General features: G+C 53.6%; 3 protein-coding genes and 1 non-coding gene across 4 annotated transcripts; all 4 read right to left on the bottom strand.

The window, feature by feature from the left end:
* Nucleotides 1-920: 920 nt before the first annotated feature.
* Nucleotides 921-4,047, bottom strand: CONPUDRAFT_146018 (uncharacterized protein; the record flags this gene model as incomplete). Its single annotated transcript, XM_007774029.1, has 4 exons — nt 921-3,106; nt 3,161-3,257; nt 3,309-3,574; nt 3,829-4,047. The coding sequence occupies 4 exons, from the start codon at nt 4,045-4,047 to the stop codon at nt 1,700-1,702; spliced, it is 1,989 nt and encodes a 662-aa protein (XP_007772219.1). The 3' UTR covers nt 921-1,699.
* Nucleotides 4,048-8,849: 4,802 nt separating this feature from the next.
* CONPUDRAFT_t92 lies at nt 8,850-8,920 on the bottom strand. The gene has a single exon. It is a non-coding gene; the product is annotated as a tRNA-Gly (tRNA).
* A 106-nt stretch (nt 8,921-9,026) lies between these two features.
* Nucleotides 9,027-9,998, bottom strand: CONPUDRAFT_128910 (TAFII28-domain-containing protein; the record flags this gene model as incomplete). The annotated part of the gene is made up of 4 exons (XM_007774028.1): nt 9,524-9,998; nt 9,378-9,465; nt 9,232-9,328; nt 9,027-9,169 (listed from the first exon to the last, which is right to left on the bottom strand). The coding sequence occupies exons 1-4, from the start codon at nt 9,838-9,840 to the stop codon at nt 9,027-9,029; spliced, it is 645 nt and encodes a 214-aa protein (XP_007772218.1). The 5' UTR covers nt 9,841-9,998.
* Nucleotides 9,999-10,258: 260 nt separating this feature from the next.
* Nucleotides 10,259-12,283, bottom strand: CONPUDRAFT_139036 (cyclohexanone monooxygenase). Its single transcript, XM_007774027.1, has 7 exons — nt 12,068-12,283; nt 11,843-12,008; nt 11,616-11,789; nt 11,321-11,564; nt 10,965-11,267; nt 10,813-10,909; nt 10,259-10,762 (listed from the first exon to the last, which is right to left on the bottom strand). The coding sequence occupies exons 1-7, from the start codon at nt 12,271-12,273 to the stop codon at nt 10,351-10,353; spliced, it is 1,602 nt and encodes a 533-aa protein (XP_007772217.1). The 5' UTR covers nt 12,274-12,283; the 3' UTR covers nt 10,259-10,350.
* Nucleotides 12,284-12,522: the final 239 nt, after the last annotated feature.

Here is a 12,522-nt window from a genome sequence, read left to right as displayed (position 1 = left end):
GTGTCTCGTAAGATCCTCCGTGGACCGTCAGACCAGTGAGCTAGGTATTGGGCCTTAATCTCCACCGTCAGAACGCACATTTGGTGCACCATCTAGATCTTTTCTTCATTGCTACGAATCGACCAGTTGCTACTCAACGCTAACGCAGCTCACAACCATCACCACATGCTCCGCTCAAACGCTCCCAAACATACGCCCAGCGCCCGCGTGAACCTTGAACGCCGGCGCTCCTAAGCTGACAACGATCGACGCAATGACACTGACAAATTTGCAATAAGCAGAGTGAAATACACTTCACGCGTGGCTCTAGCGTGGCGCCTTCAAGTTACCGTATTTCACCTTCGAGCCTCAAGTCGATCGATCAAGCGATCGCGAGCTGGGCTCGTATCGTCGCTCGAGCTGGCTTATCTTACTGCAAGTCAGCGCGGTTGCTAGTGATACGTCAGGCACATTTCACCGTGACATACTTGAGCCAGCGGTTTCCGCGTTCTTCGAGCACGTTCCTTTGAGGGGCGTGTTTACGGACACTGTGACCCGGTAAACGGGCAGTGCGGGGTAGATCAGATGTAGATCGCGGAATAGGGGGGCTTCGCCAGTGTGTCGGCATGTCGATTCTGATCCGTTGTGAAGAGGACGTCGGGGCAGGGCCTGGCAGGGCGTCGAACTCTGTCAAATGCCATCGTACATTCGCCGACGCGGCCACATCACGTTGACTTCACCTGCACTCGAGTAGGGCAGTTGGTAATAGAGGACACTGGTCGATGCTCCGGTGCTCATGATCCATACCATCACAATGATCAGCCATTGAATCAGAGCGTACATTCATTCCATTCATGATAAAAATGCACGCACGCAACGCGCAAGCTGTCGGTTCTATTCTATATATGAACAATTATTTTATGTATACGTATATGCGTGAGGCGTTATATATGACGTGACAGATCAAGCGAGTGGACGACGCCCGCTCGACACCCCGGCTGCAAGCCCGAATAAACGAGTCGCTGCCGAGGGTGTCTGAGCCGGAGTCAGAGGGGTTAAGCGTAAGTTGAGTACGTACGCGTACATGCGACAGCTGCGTTGCGTGTTATATAGGATAGAAAGTAGACGTGAGAGGATCATAAATGAGGAACGAGGACGAGAGAGGAAAGAGGAAAGCAGGAAAGCCGAGGAGGATGCACGTACACCGCGTCCGACGAGGATACGTACAAATATTACAAACACGCGCGCGGCGGTGCCAGACCACGCACGACGCATGGGGACGCACGCCGACGCGCAACACAGTTAGAATAGATTATATGCCTCCACGGAAAGAGCCGGTAATTGCGACGATAGATGATTGGGTTGTTGTTGTGGTTATGTAAAGGGGGTTGAGATGGGATTGAGCAGAGCAAGAGATGAGACGGAAAGAAGTCGAAAGCAAGCAAGCGATGATATGATGTGTTTTGTTGTTTCGTGAGGATAGATGATATCGTGAGTCGACCTGGGAAATGTAGGAGGTCGAGAAGTAAGAGCAAAAGAGGAGGAAACAAATAGAAACCGAAACCGGAAAACCGACAGACAAACGATGTCAAGTATTATCCGAGGTCGCCGGAGATGGTAGTACGATGGTGGGGGCGCAGGCGAATAGATGTTAGATAATATGTTTAGGTTGGTTTACTTTTGGTCTTCGCCTCGAGACGTCCCAGTGCGTGTTGCGTTATCATGCAGAAGACCCATCGGGCGAGGGCGCCGGTGAGGGATAGGCGGCCTGCATCTGTACCTGCATCGTCCGCATGTACTGCTGCTGCTGCGCCGACTGGAAGAGCATCTGTTGCTGATACTGCTGCGCGTACGTGGGGGTCGAGGCACCACCAACGGGGGTTGAGGCCCCACTGGCGAGCGGTGTCGAGTGTCGTGATGAGGCAGCACTTTTGCTGTGCGCGTGCTGCAGGCATTCGTGCTGGCCGCTGGAGAGGAGGCTGAGTCCGATAGAGCCGTGGTCACCCGAGTGCTGATAGTGGTACCGCAAACCGTTCATGTTCTTGTACCGCCTCTGGCAGTCGCTGATACCGCACGCAAACGGCCGGAGCCGGCGCTCGGCTTCTCGCTCGACCTCACGCATCTCGCCCTCGGTGATCTGGGCGTTCTGCTCGCCGGCAGCCTCGCGCTGGGAACGTTTGCTGGCGAGGAGGGCCTGCACCTGCTCAAGGTCCTTGGGTGGGGCAAAGTTGCAGCTACCGTGCGTGAGGTGATACTTGAGGCCGTTGGCTTGCTTGTAGCTCTTGTTGCAGTTAAGCTTGGGGCAGCGGAATGGCTTTGATAGGAGCAAGGACGACGAGGGGCGGGAGAGAGTGGTGCTCGCGCGAGCGCTTGATTGAGCCGAGCTACTGGATCCGGAAGCTTTAGCGACAACACTGGGTCCGGCGGCGGAGTCCGAGGACGTGGAAGCTTGCACACCCACGGTCGCAGGCACTGAAGCGCGCGTCGCGCTTGATGGGGATGGGACGCGAGAGTGGGCAGGAGTGTTGGCAGGTGTGGTAGTAGCCGAGAACACGAGCGAGGGGGGCAGGCAGCCGTACGGGCTACCAGGATCGCTCACTGGGCTGGCAGGCTGCGAGGGCTCCTCCGAAGCACGGGGCGAAGGAACGGTGCCGGGCATCGATGACGAATAGTCCGTGTATCCTGCGTATCCGTTGAATGCCTCGGGCGTTATAGAACCAATGGGTGGCGTGGAGCGGGATGATGGGAACGCGAAGGGAGACACGGGTATGTGCGCGTCGCTCAGTTTAGACGACACATAATGATTAAAGGAGTTGATAGGATGCGACAACAGCGGAGTGGATATAGGAGTATCTGGCGGCGTGGGTCCGTTACTAGAAGAGGGTGTGCTGCTTTGGTCTTCATCATCGAGGTCCATGTCATCAGGATCAAACGAGCCATGAGAAGAGGTCTGCAGAGGCGTGTCGGGGAAGTAGGAGGACTGGGTGCGGATAGGAGTGGGGCAAACAGATACAATGGGCTGCGGGTTGCCGAATACGTCGGTAGCCGAACCATGAATCTCCTCGACGTGCTGTAAAAGCCCATGGAGGTCATCGATCTGGAGCCCACAGCAAGAGTAGTTCTTGCACTAGAACGCTATGTCAACCCGGGAACGCGATGACGACGACATCACGTCACTTACGAATTCATCCTCGCGTTCAGGGGCACCGAGAACGCTCATAAGGCCGGAATCGCTCTCGAGTGAGGACGACATCTTCGCGCACTTGAACTCGCTGGGACTATGATCGGAATGAGATAGGGGCCATAAGACGGCGTACGTCAACACTTACTCAAGTGGACCAAGCAACTGGCCAGGAGAGCAACCAGGGTAGAAACGGCTTCCAAAGGAGCCAGCGCGCCACGATGTGGGGGAGCCCATGTAGTAGGAGGCAGAGATTGATCCATTACGACTGCGGTATGAGCCGGAGGTCATGTATATGTCTGAAGAATTATCCGCGACGGAGAAGGCAATAGGCTGGGAAGTAGCGGCCATGGAGACGTGTCGTGTAGGGTAGACAGGAGTTAAGTGTACAGGTATTACAGGGGGAGATCTATGCTGGCCGAAGAATAGAAGTGGGAGAATGAGCCGGAGTGTCTATGTCGTGTGCGGAGACCGACAGATACGCGTCACTGGTGAGAGGGGTTGTTGAGAGGGGGGAGGGTGGGTGGTACCGGGGACAGGCTCGGAACGCGCTGCTATTTAGCGAGGAGGAGTTGGCGGGCAAGTGTTGTGATTGGCTGATCCCTATTAGGTAGTTCCCACATTTACATAACCTTCTCCCCTGCAGGCCGATCACAACCAACACGAACCAATCCGGGCCAGATGTCGACTTTACCGGATGCTATGCTGTCCACATGCTGTGCTCCCCGTCCGCTCGGCCCACGAAGCACTTCCTCCTGTCCCCGCTGCTTGCCGACCTCGAGCACTGCTCCAGCCTCGATGTCGGCCTCAGGCCTCATCCCGTCTACGATGGATTCGTTTCCGTCCTCGTGTTCCCCCTTGTTCTTGCTAACGATGAGACTGCGCATCAGGGGATTACCCCTGAGCCGACGACGACGTGGACAACCGAGCGGAGACAATTTCGACTTCAGCCCTCCAATATTGCCCATCAATTTGAATTTGGGGGTTCTACCACCGCTGCCGAAGACATGCCAGACCCCTCTGAACCGTCAGTCAGGGTAAACAATCATCTGCTTCCTTGACTTAACCACGAGAGCAACTGCAGTGGCCAGACCCCGCTGCTTTCGCGCCAAACGACGTGTCCATGGCACTATCCTTGGCCTGTATCACTCGACGACCCTTGGTCTAAACCCCACTCAGCCCGCCACTTTACGATTGTCCCATGTCAAACATTGCAGGGTCGTCGTTATCCGATCTGTCTCATGACCGGCTCCTGCGGGGTAAATGCGAATACAGATATCCACTCCTATGGACCCGTTCCCAACACCAGTGGGATGGGAACATACCGATTGAGGCTACAAAGTGTTGACATAGTTCTACTTTTCTTAAGCTTCTTGGTTGCACTCGCATCGGCGTCTTGAAGCAACTACAAGCCGTTCAAAGGTTCAATAAAGGCTTTGTCTCAGTGCGTTCGGAAAAAACCTTTTCACGCGCGACTTGAACGAAGAACACCGTCTTGAAAGGTTCCTTGCGCCTTTCAAGATGACGTGTCCCTCATCGAAAACCATCTGTCTCTTGAGAAGCCTGCTGTCCGCTCGTGAAAGTGATCGAGGACTAGGTATATGTGCGTACACACTTAGTTATGATCTTGCGCCTTGCCCCATCATTGCGGTCAAGTACTTGATTGTTTTGGTACAGTCCGAAAACATCGTCAAAAGCGGGGCTTGTTCAACCCACATCAGGCCGGCGCTTACTGCGTCTTGGCCCCGACGCGTCACTACTTTGAACAGTAAGCGTTACTTGCCATAAGGCTCCGCTCCTGCCTCCACCAGCCTCCACCCTCGTAACCCTCCTGAACGTACAAAAGCTTCCGCTGCGCTGAGGTCTCAGCCACCATCAAGAATCTGTTCGCTTTAACTGCTAGATGACATATGAGACCCGGCGCGCTCGCGGAGACTTGCCCAGCTGGGGATGCATTGAAGCAATCACATTCTGAATGTGATGCCGACTGCTCTCCTTACGCGTCATAGCTTGTTGTCTCTCCATTCTTCAGCAAAAGGTACCTTTCATGTGCCAGGGCTTCGGAATGTTCACTCGCGGGTGCATGTGAGTGGGCTAAGTATAAGTAGACAGTTCTCAAGCCAACCACCTTCGCCGGCGAACGCCATCCCTCACAACACCGAAATGAAAACCTACCTATGACAGTTGGTGTTCCGTTTCCCTCATTTGAGGGTAAGACGCTTCTACCATGAGGGCGCAAGGGGCCGCATCTAATTATGTTACCAACGTAACTTACCTTCGATAGAAGGAAGATCGTCATTAGAGAAAGTGACATACACAAGTGACTGCTAATATTACAACCTTCAAATATCGGAATCCACAGTGCTACATAGTGCAGTCTCTGCAGGCAGTCGCCCTCAGGCTTTCCATAAGAAACCTGCCTACCAGTACTTAGATGAGTGATTTGACTGTCTCGTGCTCAACCTCAACCTCAAGTCTAGAAGGACCATTCAGCCCATCATCGGTGCCGAGTTACTGATCCGCACTCCACGTGCCATGCCGCAGCTGGGAACATTCATTTCATCCACAGATAATGGAAGACGACCTACTGAGACTTTCGACGATCGAACTAGACGGCGACTTCCTGTCAGGTTCTCCAAGTACTTTCTCAAGGCAACCGTCACATCCGACCCGTTAAGGTTGACATTCTTGCTGAGGTAACCCGCTTCAGTGTCGTGACTTTTGCAACTGTTGACACCATGAGCACTCCGTAAAAGTGCATCGGCCTGTCTCTTCGGCGAGTGTGGGCCGCAATGCGTTGGATCAGCGTGATCCAGGAAAGCTAAGCGCCTAGATTTCAACAGTTTACGTGAACGCGTCTCTTGAACCACTGGCATCTGCCGCGAACGTGGAGAAGCATCATCACAACTCCTTCGTAAGTTCATGTCAAATAACTTCCTACGGCTGAAGCCGACACGGAACCAAAATCTAAATCAGGAACCGTTTCGAGGAAGAGACGATCACGAAGAGTGAGACACCAGCATGATCTTCCAGTCAATGCCGCGCGCCACACCCCAGCGACGTCCGTAAACATTTCGCTGCCCCACACTAGATGACTCAGGGGGTTCCAGCTCCACGTCTCCCTGGTACGTACGAAGCAGTGGGGAAGACTACGTCACACAAACCCGTCTCACTTTGCACGGGCCTTATTCGCAGGAGTTTAGATTGCAGTTGAGGATGTTGTTATGCCATCCTGTAGACGGCATGCCCGCCCCACTTCCGAGTTCGATATCATCTTGCATCCGCTACTTATGGCGACTCCTTCGACTTTCTTCTCGGCTCAGGGTCACTGAGCTCAGGGTTGTAGACTGAGCGCCCGAGGCAGCGCCCTGGTTTCAATTATCAGAAGCCGTCGTCGTGATGTTTCGCTGCTGAGCGCCGCTCCGTTTCCCAGCACTCGGCGCATGGCCGAGTCGATATCGAGCGGAACGCGCATCGGGTGGACGTTAGAGATTGACGGTGGCATGAACAGCAGGTACCGGCGGCGCTTACTTACCTTCGGTGACAGTCCTCGGTCGAGTGCCTCGATTTACCCGCGTATACAAGCTCTGGCCCAACGCTTGCGAGTTCGAGTCAAGTTGTGTGCATAAGCTCGTCCTCGGAGACATCAGAGTTCGAGACCAGAAAGCATTTCAGACCATATGCGCCCCCGAAGCTTAACCTTGTATAATTGAGCTTGCACCCAATTGGCCTTCGTTTGTTCTGGGCTTCTTGGCGAATGAGACAGAGATATATCAGGGGTTTATGACATAGGCTCACACGGCCGCCACGCCTTTATCAAACCTGCCTCGTGTTGTGCAGGTCCACTACAATGAGATATCCTCTATCAGACTGTGGTCATGGCCGGCCTTCTATTGAATAGGCGTCTTTCGCATGTGAACAATCTATGTCTGGGGAGCAAGACGGCGGGTTAGAAGGACATCAACTGGTGGGTCCGTGTTATCTTTGAGACACTGAAAACCATCGGGAATGTCCTTGAAAGCTTGTCGGTACTTGTGTCGGTATCAGTGATAGACAGCGTCGCAGATACTCCTCACCAGATCCTCACGCTCAGGTTCGCAGCCAAGCTGCAGGATTCAGGAAGCCCCGAGGTGACCGCGCCAGTTCCTCTGCGCTCATTGGGCCATTCGAAGTGGTCAGATCTTGAGGCGAACGGACGCTAATTCGCCAATAGGCGGGCGGGCCGGAGACAATCACTGGGAGGGCCGGTTCGGCTCGGCTTTTTCCTCCGGCATGGTGGCGGCAGGGAGTAAACGAGAGTAAACGCCAGGAGGTTCATTTACAATGATTGTTGGCAAGCGCCTCCACAAGGACGGAGGCATCTTGCCTCGCGGGGTCGACGTGTCCTGTCTGTTTACGGCTCTCGAGTCCGAACCATCCGCCCTCGTCCTCCGCGTTGGCTGACATCAAGAGCAAGCGCGCAATGCATCCGCTGCCATCACAGCCGATGACGTGCACAATGCACATACCGTATGTCGGGTCCCGGGTACCTTGCCATCTTGAGCATTATGTTCCGTTGAATGCATCGGCGTCAAAGTTCCACCTCTTCATAGTAGCGTCTCTTCCATAAACAAGAACGGCAAACTCGCGCTTCCGAACATACCGTACGCTTCATAAGCCAAATCTCCCTTTGTGGCCGTCGCTGAATTCTTGGAGATCGGGATACACGTGCCGGCACCAACAACGCATGCATGATGGACGCGGATCAGAGCTTCGAATTCGTTGGAAGCATTCGAAGGGCGTAAACAAGCCTTTTGGCTCAATTCAATCCCGCCGGACCGTCCCGTTGCGCGCCACTCTCCCGCCGCTGCAACACCGCCAACTTGCCGCCAACACGTTTCTCGTAAGTGGCTTGGGCTGTCGTGCGACCTTTATCGTCGAAAGGGGCAGAAGCGGCAGCCTCGTGTTACGACTGTCGCCGTCAACATGGATGAAGCAGTCGTTTTTCCTGAATCTCCTCGGAGCGCCCATTGTGTATGAGCTCGGGTTGGGATGTTTCATCCTGAATGGGTGTTATACAACCAACACACTGATCTGTTCGAAGTCACCCACTAACGTCAACCTTCCCCCATGTGGACGTTGGCGGAAAAACAGAAACGCGTGTTGACAGGCGAGAGGCACGTCTGATCTGCCCTTGCAAAAACTCTTTCACTTCAAGCTAGGGCTCGCTGCTGACGTTCGTTTGTTTTATCAACATCTTACTCTCTGATGAAGTCTGCTGCCAGCGTGTATCACGAATCTGCGTCGGTTCAAGTTAGTTGAGCGCGAGCGTGTGCCGTTATCATATCTGCATGTTACTTAAATCAATAACCCCTGAAGATGCGTATTGACGTTCGAGGCCTTGGACTTGGACTTCGGAAATCCACGAAGCCTTGGCCCTGGTGTGACAGAGCTACCTGGTCGGTGAATCCGATTGTTACAACGAGATCTTGAGCGCAGGAGGCACTCCTAACATAAGCTACTAACCGCTTTTGCTCTCAGTTTGATGCTCCACTCGTGTCTGGTGGAAATTGCTCACACTTGTTGATTGTCCTTGTGTGATTGTCAGCATTACTCTATGAAGGATCACCGGCACCAGGGCTGTGCGGTGTAAGAACAAAAGGAGGCTGCGAAGAGTGTACAAGGAAGAAGGAAAAATGAAACTCATGATTGCATTAAGGGGGAATCGAACCCCCGGCGGGTCGATGGCAACGACCCAGGTTACCACTACCCCATTAATGCGATATAAACGCCCAACTCCATACCCTATATTACACATCAAGTTCAGAGTTGAGCATACGTGCAATACGAGAACGAAAGTCCAAGACTCCAAGTTCCCCGTCACATTCTATCGAACGAAAAGTCGGCGTCCTCTGCCTGCTCTAGCACTTCCTACGCGACCAGTCTCCTCTTGATACATCCGGTAGGCTTCGCGCAGATGATCAGGCGTTAACGGACCAGTCTCGTTGCGACGTGTTTGAACCTCTCGCGCTGCGCGGTGTCCCGGTGCAAAATTAAGCGTCTAAATATGTTCCAGTTTGCTATGAACGTACCTTTCTCGACAATCTCCCCGACAAAGACTTTGCCAAAACCAGCGACAATTTGAGCGACCGGCTGAGAAACTTGCTGACCGGTTGTTTGCTGGATGACCTGCGATTTGACTAAATAAATGGGTATATACAAGAAGCTGAAGGGGTACCTTGCGGACGGCCTGTTTAGGCAGAGCATGTCTCCGATACGCCTCAAAACGATCATATTGTGCGGGACTGAAGTTGTCCATGAGCACCCTGAAGAAAGCAGTTCAGCTTCAAACGTTCATGACAGTGGCCGCATAGGCACACGTACTTCAAGTTGTCCTTGCTCTGACTCTGCCACGACAGCTGCGCCGAGTAGTCGTCATCAGCCATCGCCGGGAGGATCTCATCCTCCCCCTCCGCATCCTCATCCGGGCGTGCACCAGGAGCTGGCGTTCCGCCTGTCGCACCCGGCTGCTGAGATCCCCTCGCACCCGCACCCATAGGCTGCGGTGCCGTCGATCCCTGCCTCTGCTCCCCCGTCTCCATCTCTGTCGGGCTTGCGACGATAGATCTACTTGGGTCATCCGAGGTAGCGCCTGGCTGCACGGAGCCGGCTTTGGAGGACGAGCCAGTGGTGGCAGGCATGGCGGGCTGGGTCCATTGTACAGGCGTGAATTGAGAAGTAGGGGTGGGTGTGCTTGGGCCTGCTTGGGCGCTGAAGGAGCGAGTTGAGTCTGTCGAGACGTTGGGAACGGCCCCTCGAGGTTTGCGGCCACGCTTGAGGCCTGTGCCTCTGCCGCGAGGTGCTGGTGTCGGCGTTCCGGGTGTCTGAGGACCTGGGTGGGCCTGGATGAATGTAGCTGGTGTAAACGGTGTAGAGGGAGGATTGTTCATGACTGTTACCGTCGTGGCACAGAGAAAGGAAAGCTGAAGCGGTGCTGGAGGTGGTGGGAGTTTGTCTAGTAAGACGCAAGGTGCGACCACGTCGCATGCACTTGCCTTTGCCTACTACCACCACTTACATCTTGTAAAGGTTCGTAAACAGAAGAAAGAAAAAATGCATGTTACAAACGGCTAATTCGCTTATATCGTACAGGATCATGTTAGCTAGTACCTCCAAGGAGTCAAAGACTACTGTCCAACAATATAGCATCGTCAAAGTTTTGCCCGAACCTCCTCTCCCTTATGACTGTCTGCTAAGCGAGCCCTTTGGAAGTTTGGATATCCCTTTTCCGCCTCTTCTTTGAGCTCTTGAATGTATGCGGGGACGCCTCCAAAATAGTCGTGTATGCCTTGGACCTTGCCGGGTATGTTAGCACCAAGATACCAACTCTTCGCCTGGAGCAGCAACGGCGGGGCAAGCTCGCGGACGTGCTGACTGTATGCTTCTGCAGCGTTAGTCCGTGCGACGAACTTGGTGACATTTTCCGCTCTAAGCTGTTTCATGGCGTCTACGATCCATCCACCCTGGACCTCCGCGAGAGCAGGCATAACGCTGAATGCGCCAGGAGAGTGGGGCCCGTACATGAACCAGAGATTAGGAAACTTGTTGACTGTTGTTCCAAGACTGAGGGTGGTGAGCACACAGCTTCTATCGGAAACACGCAATTTACTCACTAGCTTCGTACTCCCTCTCGCCAGTGCTCTTGGATGGTCCTACCCTCTTCTCCTCGGATGTCGATCTGAAGGTAACTCCCTGTGTATGCGTCGAAACCTGAAGAAGCTCATGGTTTCAATGCCAGATCAGGATCGGCGAAGATGTCACTTGCCTGTCGCTAGTACCAGGATGTCCAGGTCATACGTTCGCTTCGCCGTCCTGACGCCAGTCGCTGTAACTTCGACGATGGGGTCGTTGTTTACATCTACTATATCGACGTTGTCCTGGCACACAACTTCCCAGTAGTTTTGCTCAAGAGATACTCTCTTGGCTCCGAAGGGATGGGGTGATATGGCGGGCGCCAGTAGGTCACGTTTCTTTGGGTCTCTGATACGCTCGCTCACTTTCTTCCTCCAGAACGCATACGCTAAGTCATTAGCCTCCTTGGAAAAGAAAAGGTCGTGGTAACCCCCAACTAGGTGTTCAATGAGTGAGTGTTTTTTCCAAGCACGGAAGGACGCAGCTCACCAAAAAAGCGGAATCCTCCCAAAGACCACAGCCCCTCCCAGAACGCCTCTCGTTGTTCGGGAGTATCCTCCTCAGTTTTGCGCGGATTGAAGTCATAGGAAAACCCAGTAAATGTTCCATGGCGGTTGTTGAAGATATCCGGGTACGAGGACTTCGCGCTTGTCTGTTCTTGCACCTGCAACGCTCGTTGGCGCATTGGAATAGCCAAATTTGGAGTTCGTTGGAAAACCGTTAGTTTCTCTGCCTGCGCATAGATCAGGCTGACTTGAGCGTTGGTTGACGAATGTCTGCTCACCACAGGTCCAACCTCTTGGATGACTTGTACACCGGACGCGCCTGTCCCTATGATGCCTACTCGCTTGCCTCGAGTTTCCAGTCCATCTCTTGGCCATCGAGCCGTATGCATACAATGACCAGAGAAACGATCTAAGCCTTTGATGTTCGGAATGTACGGTTGGGCAGAAGTTCCCTGAACGTAAATGCGGTGAGAGCTCGCTCGTAAAATGGAGTCAATATACTTACAAGGGCAAAAATGACGTGACGGCTGCTTGCTTCATACACCCCAGCAGCACCGTCAGCTGTGACATTCCACAAGTGAGATATCTCGCCCCAGTGGGCACTCCTCACGGCATGGTCAAACAGACAGTGTCGACGAAGATCAAGTTTCTGGCCAACTGATTTGAAATACCTGAAGAGTAAGTATAAACATCGGCACCCTTGAAACCCCGTGATTGACTCGGGACGTACGCTCTCAGATCTTCGCCTCCTGGAAAGACCTCTGGCCAATTCCAGTCCTTCCAGAGCTCTTCGAGTTCGAACTCATAGCTTGGGACGTCGGTGTCGACTCTGGCTCCGGGATAGCGGTTCCAGTACCACGTACCGCCGAAGTCCGACCCCGCCTCGATCAACTTGCAGCGAAAGCCGGACTCGACTAACCTGAAGAGGGACCACATTCCCGAAAACCCTGCCCCGACAATAACGACATCGTAAGTTTCTTCCACCATGGGGATGGAACTGAGCACGGAGTAGATAGGGGGTTTGTAGCTGGCTACTGTCGTCTCAACGCCTAGCTATATGCGAATTGAAAAAATGGACACGTTCTGTTTTCTCAGGAATGGTTCCGCTGTGAAATGGAGTGAATACTTCTTCGTGCGGCACCTCGGGCGTCATGTGCGGTGGACCTTACGCATTCTCTCTTCACG

This window comes from Coniophora puteana (genome assembly GCF_000271625.1).
Source record: "Coniophora puteana RWD-64-598 SS2 unplaced genomic scaffold CONPUscaffold_11, whole genome shotgun sequence".
In the NCBI taxonomy this organism is placed as follows: domain Eukaryota; kingdom Fungi; phylum Basidiomycota; class Agaricomycetes; order Boletales; family Coniophoraceae; genus Coniophora; species Coniophora puteana.
Note: the sequence above shows the minus strand (reverse complement) of the source record. Positions and strands in the feature narration are given on the sequence as shown.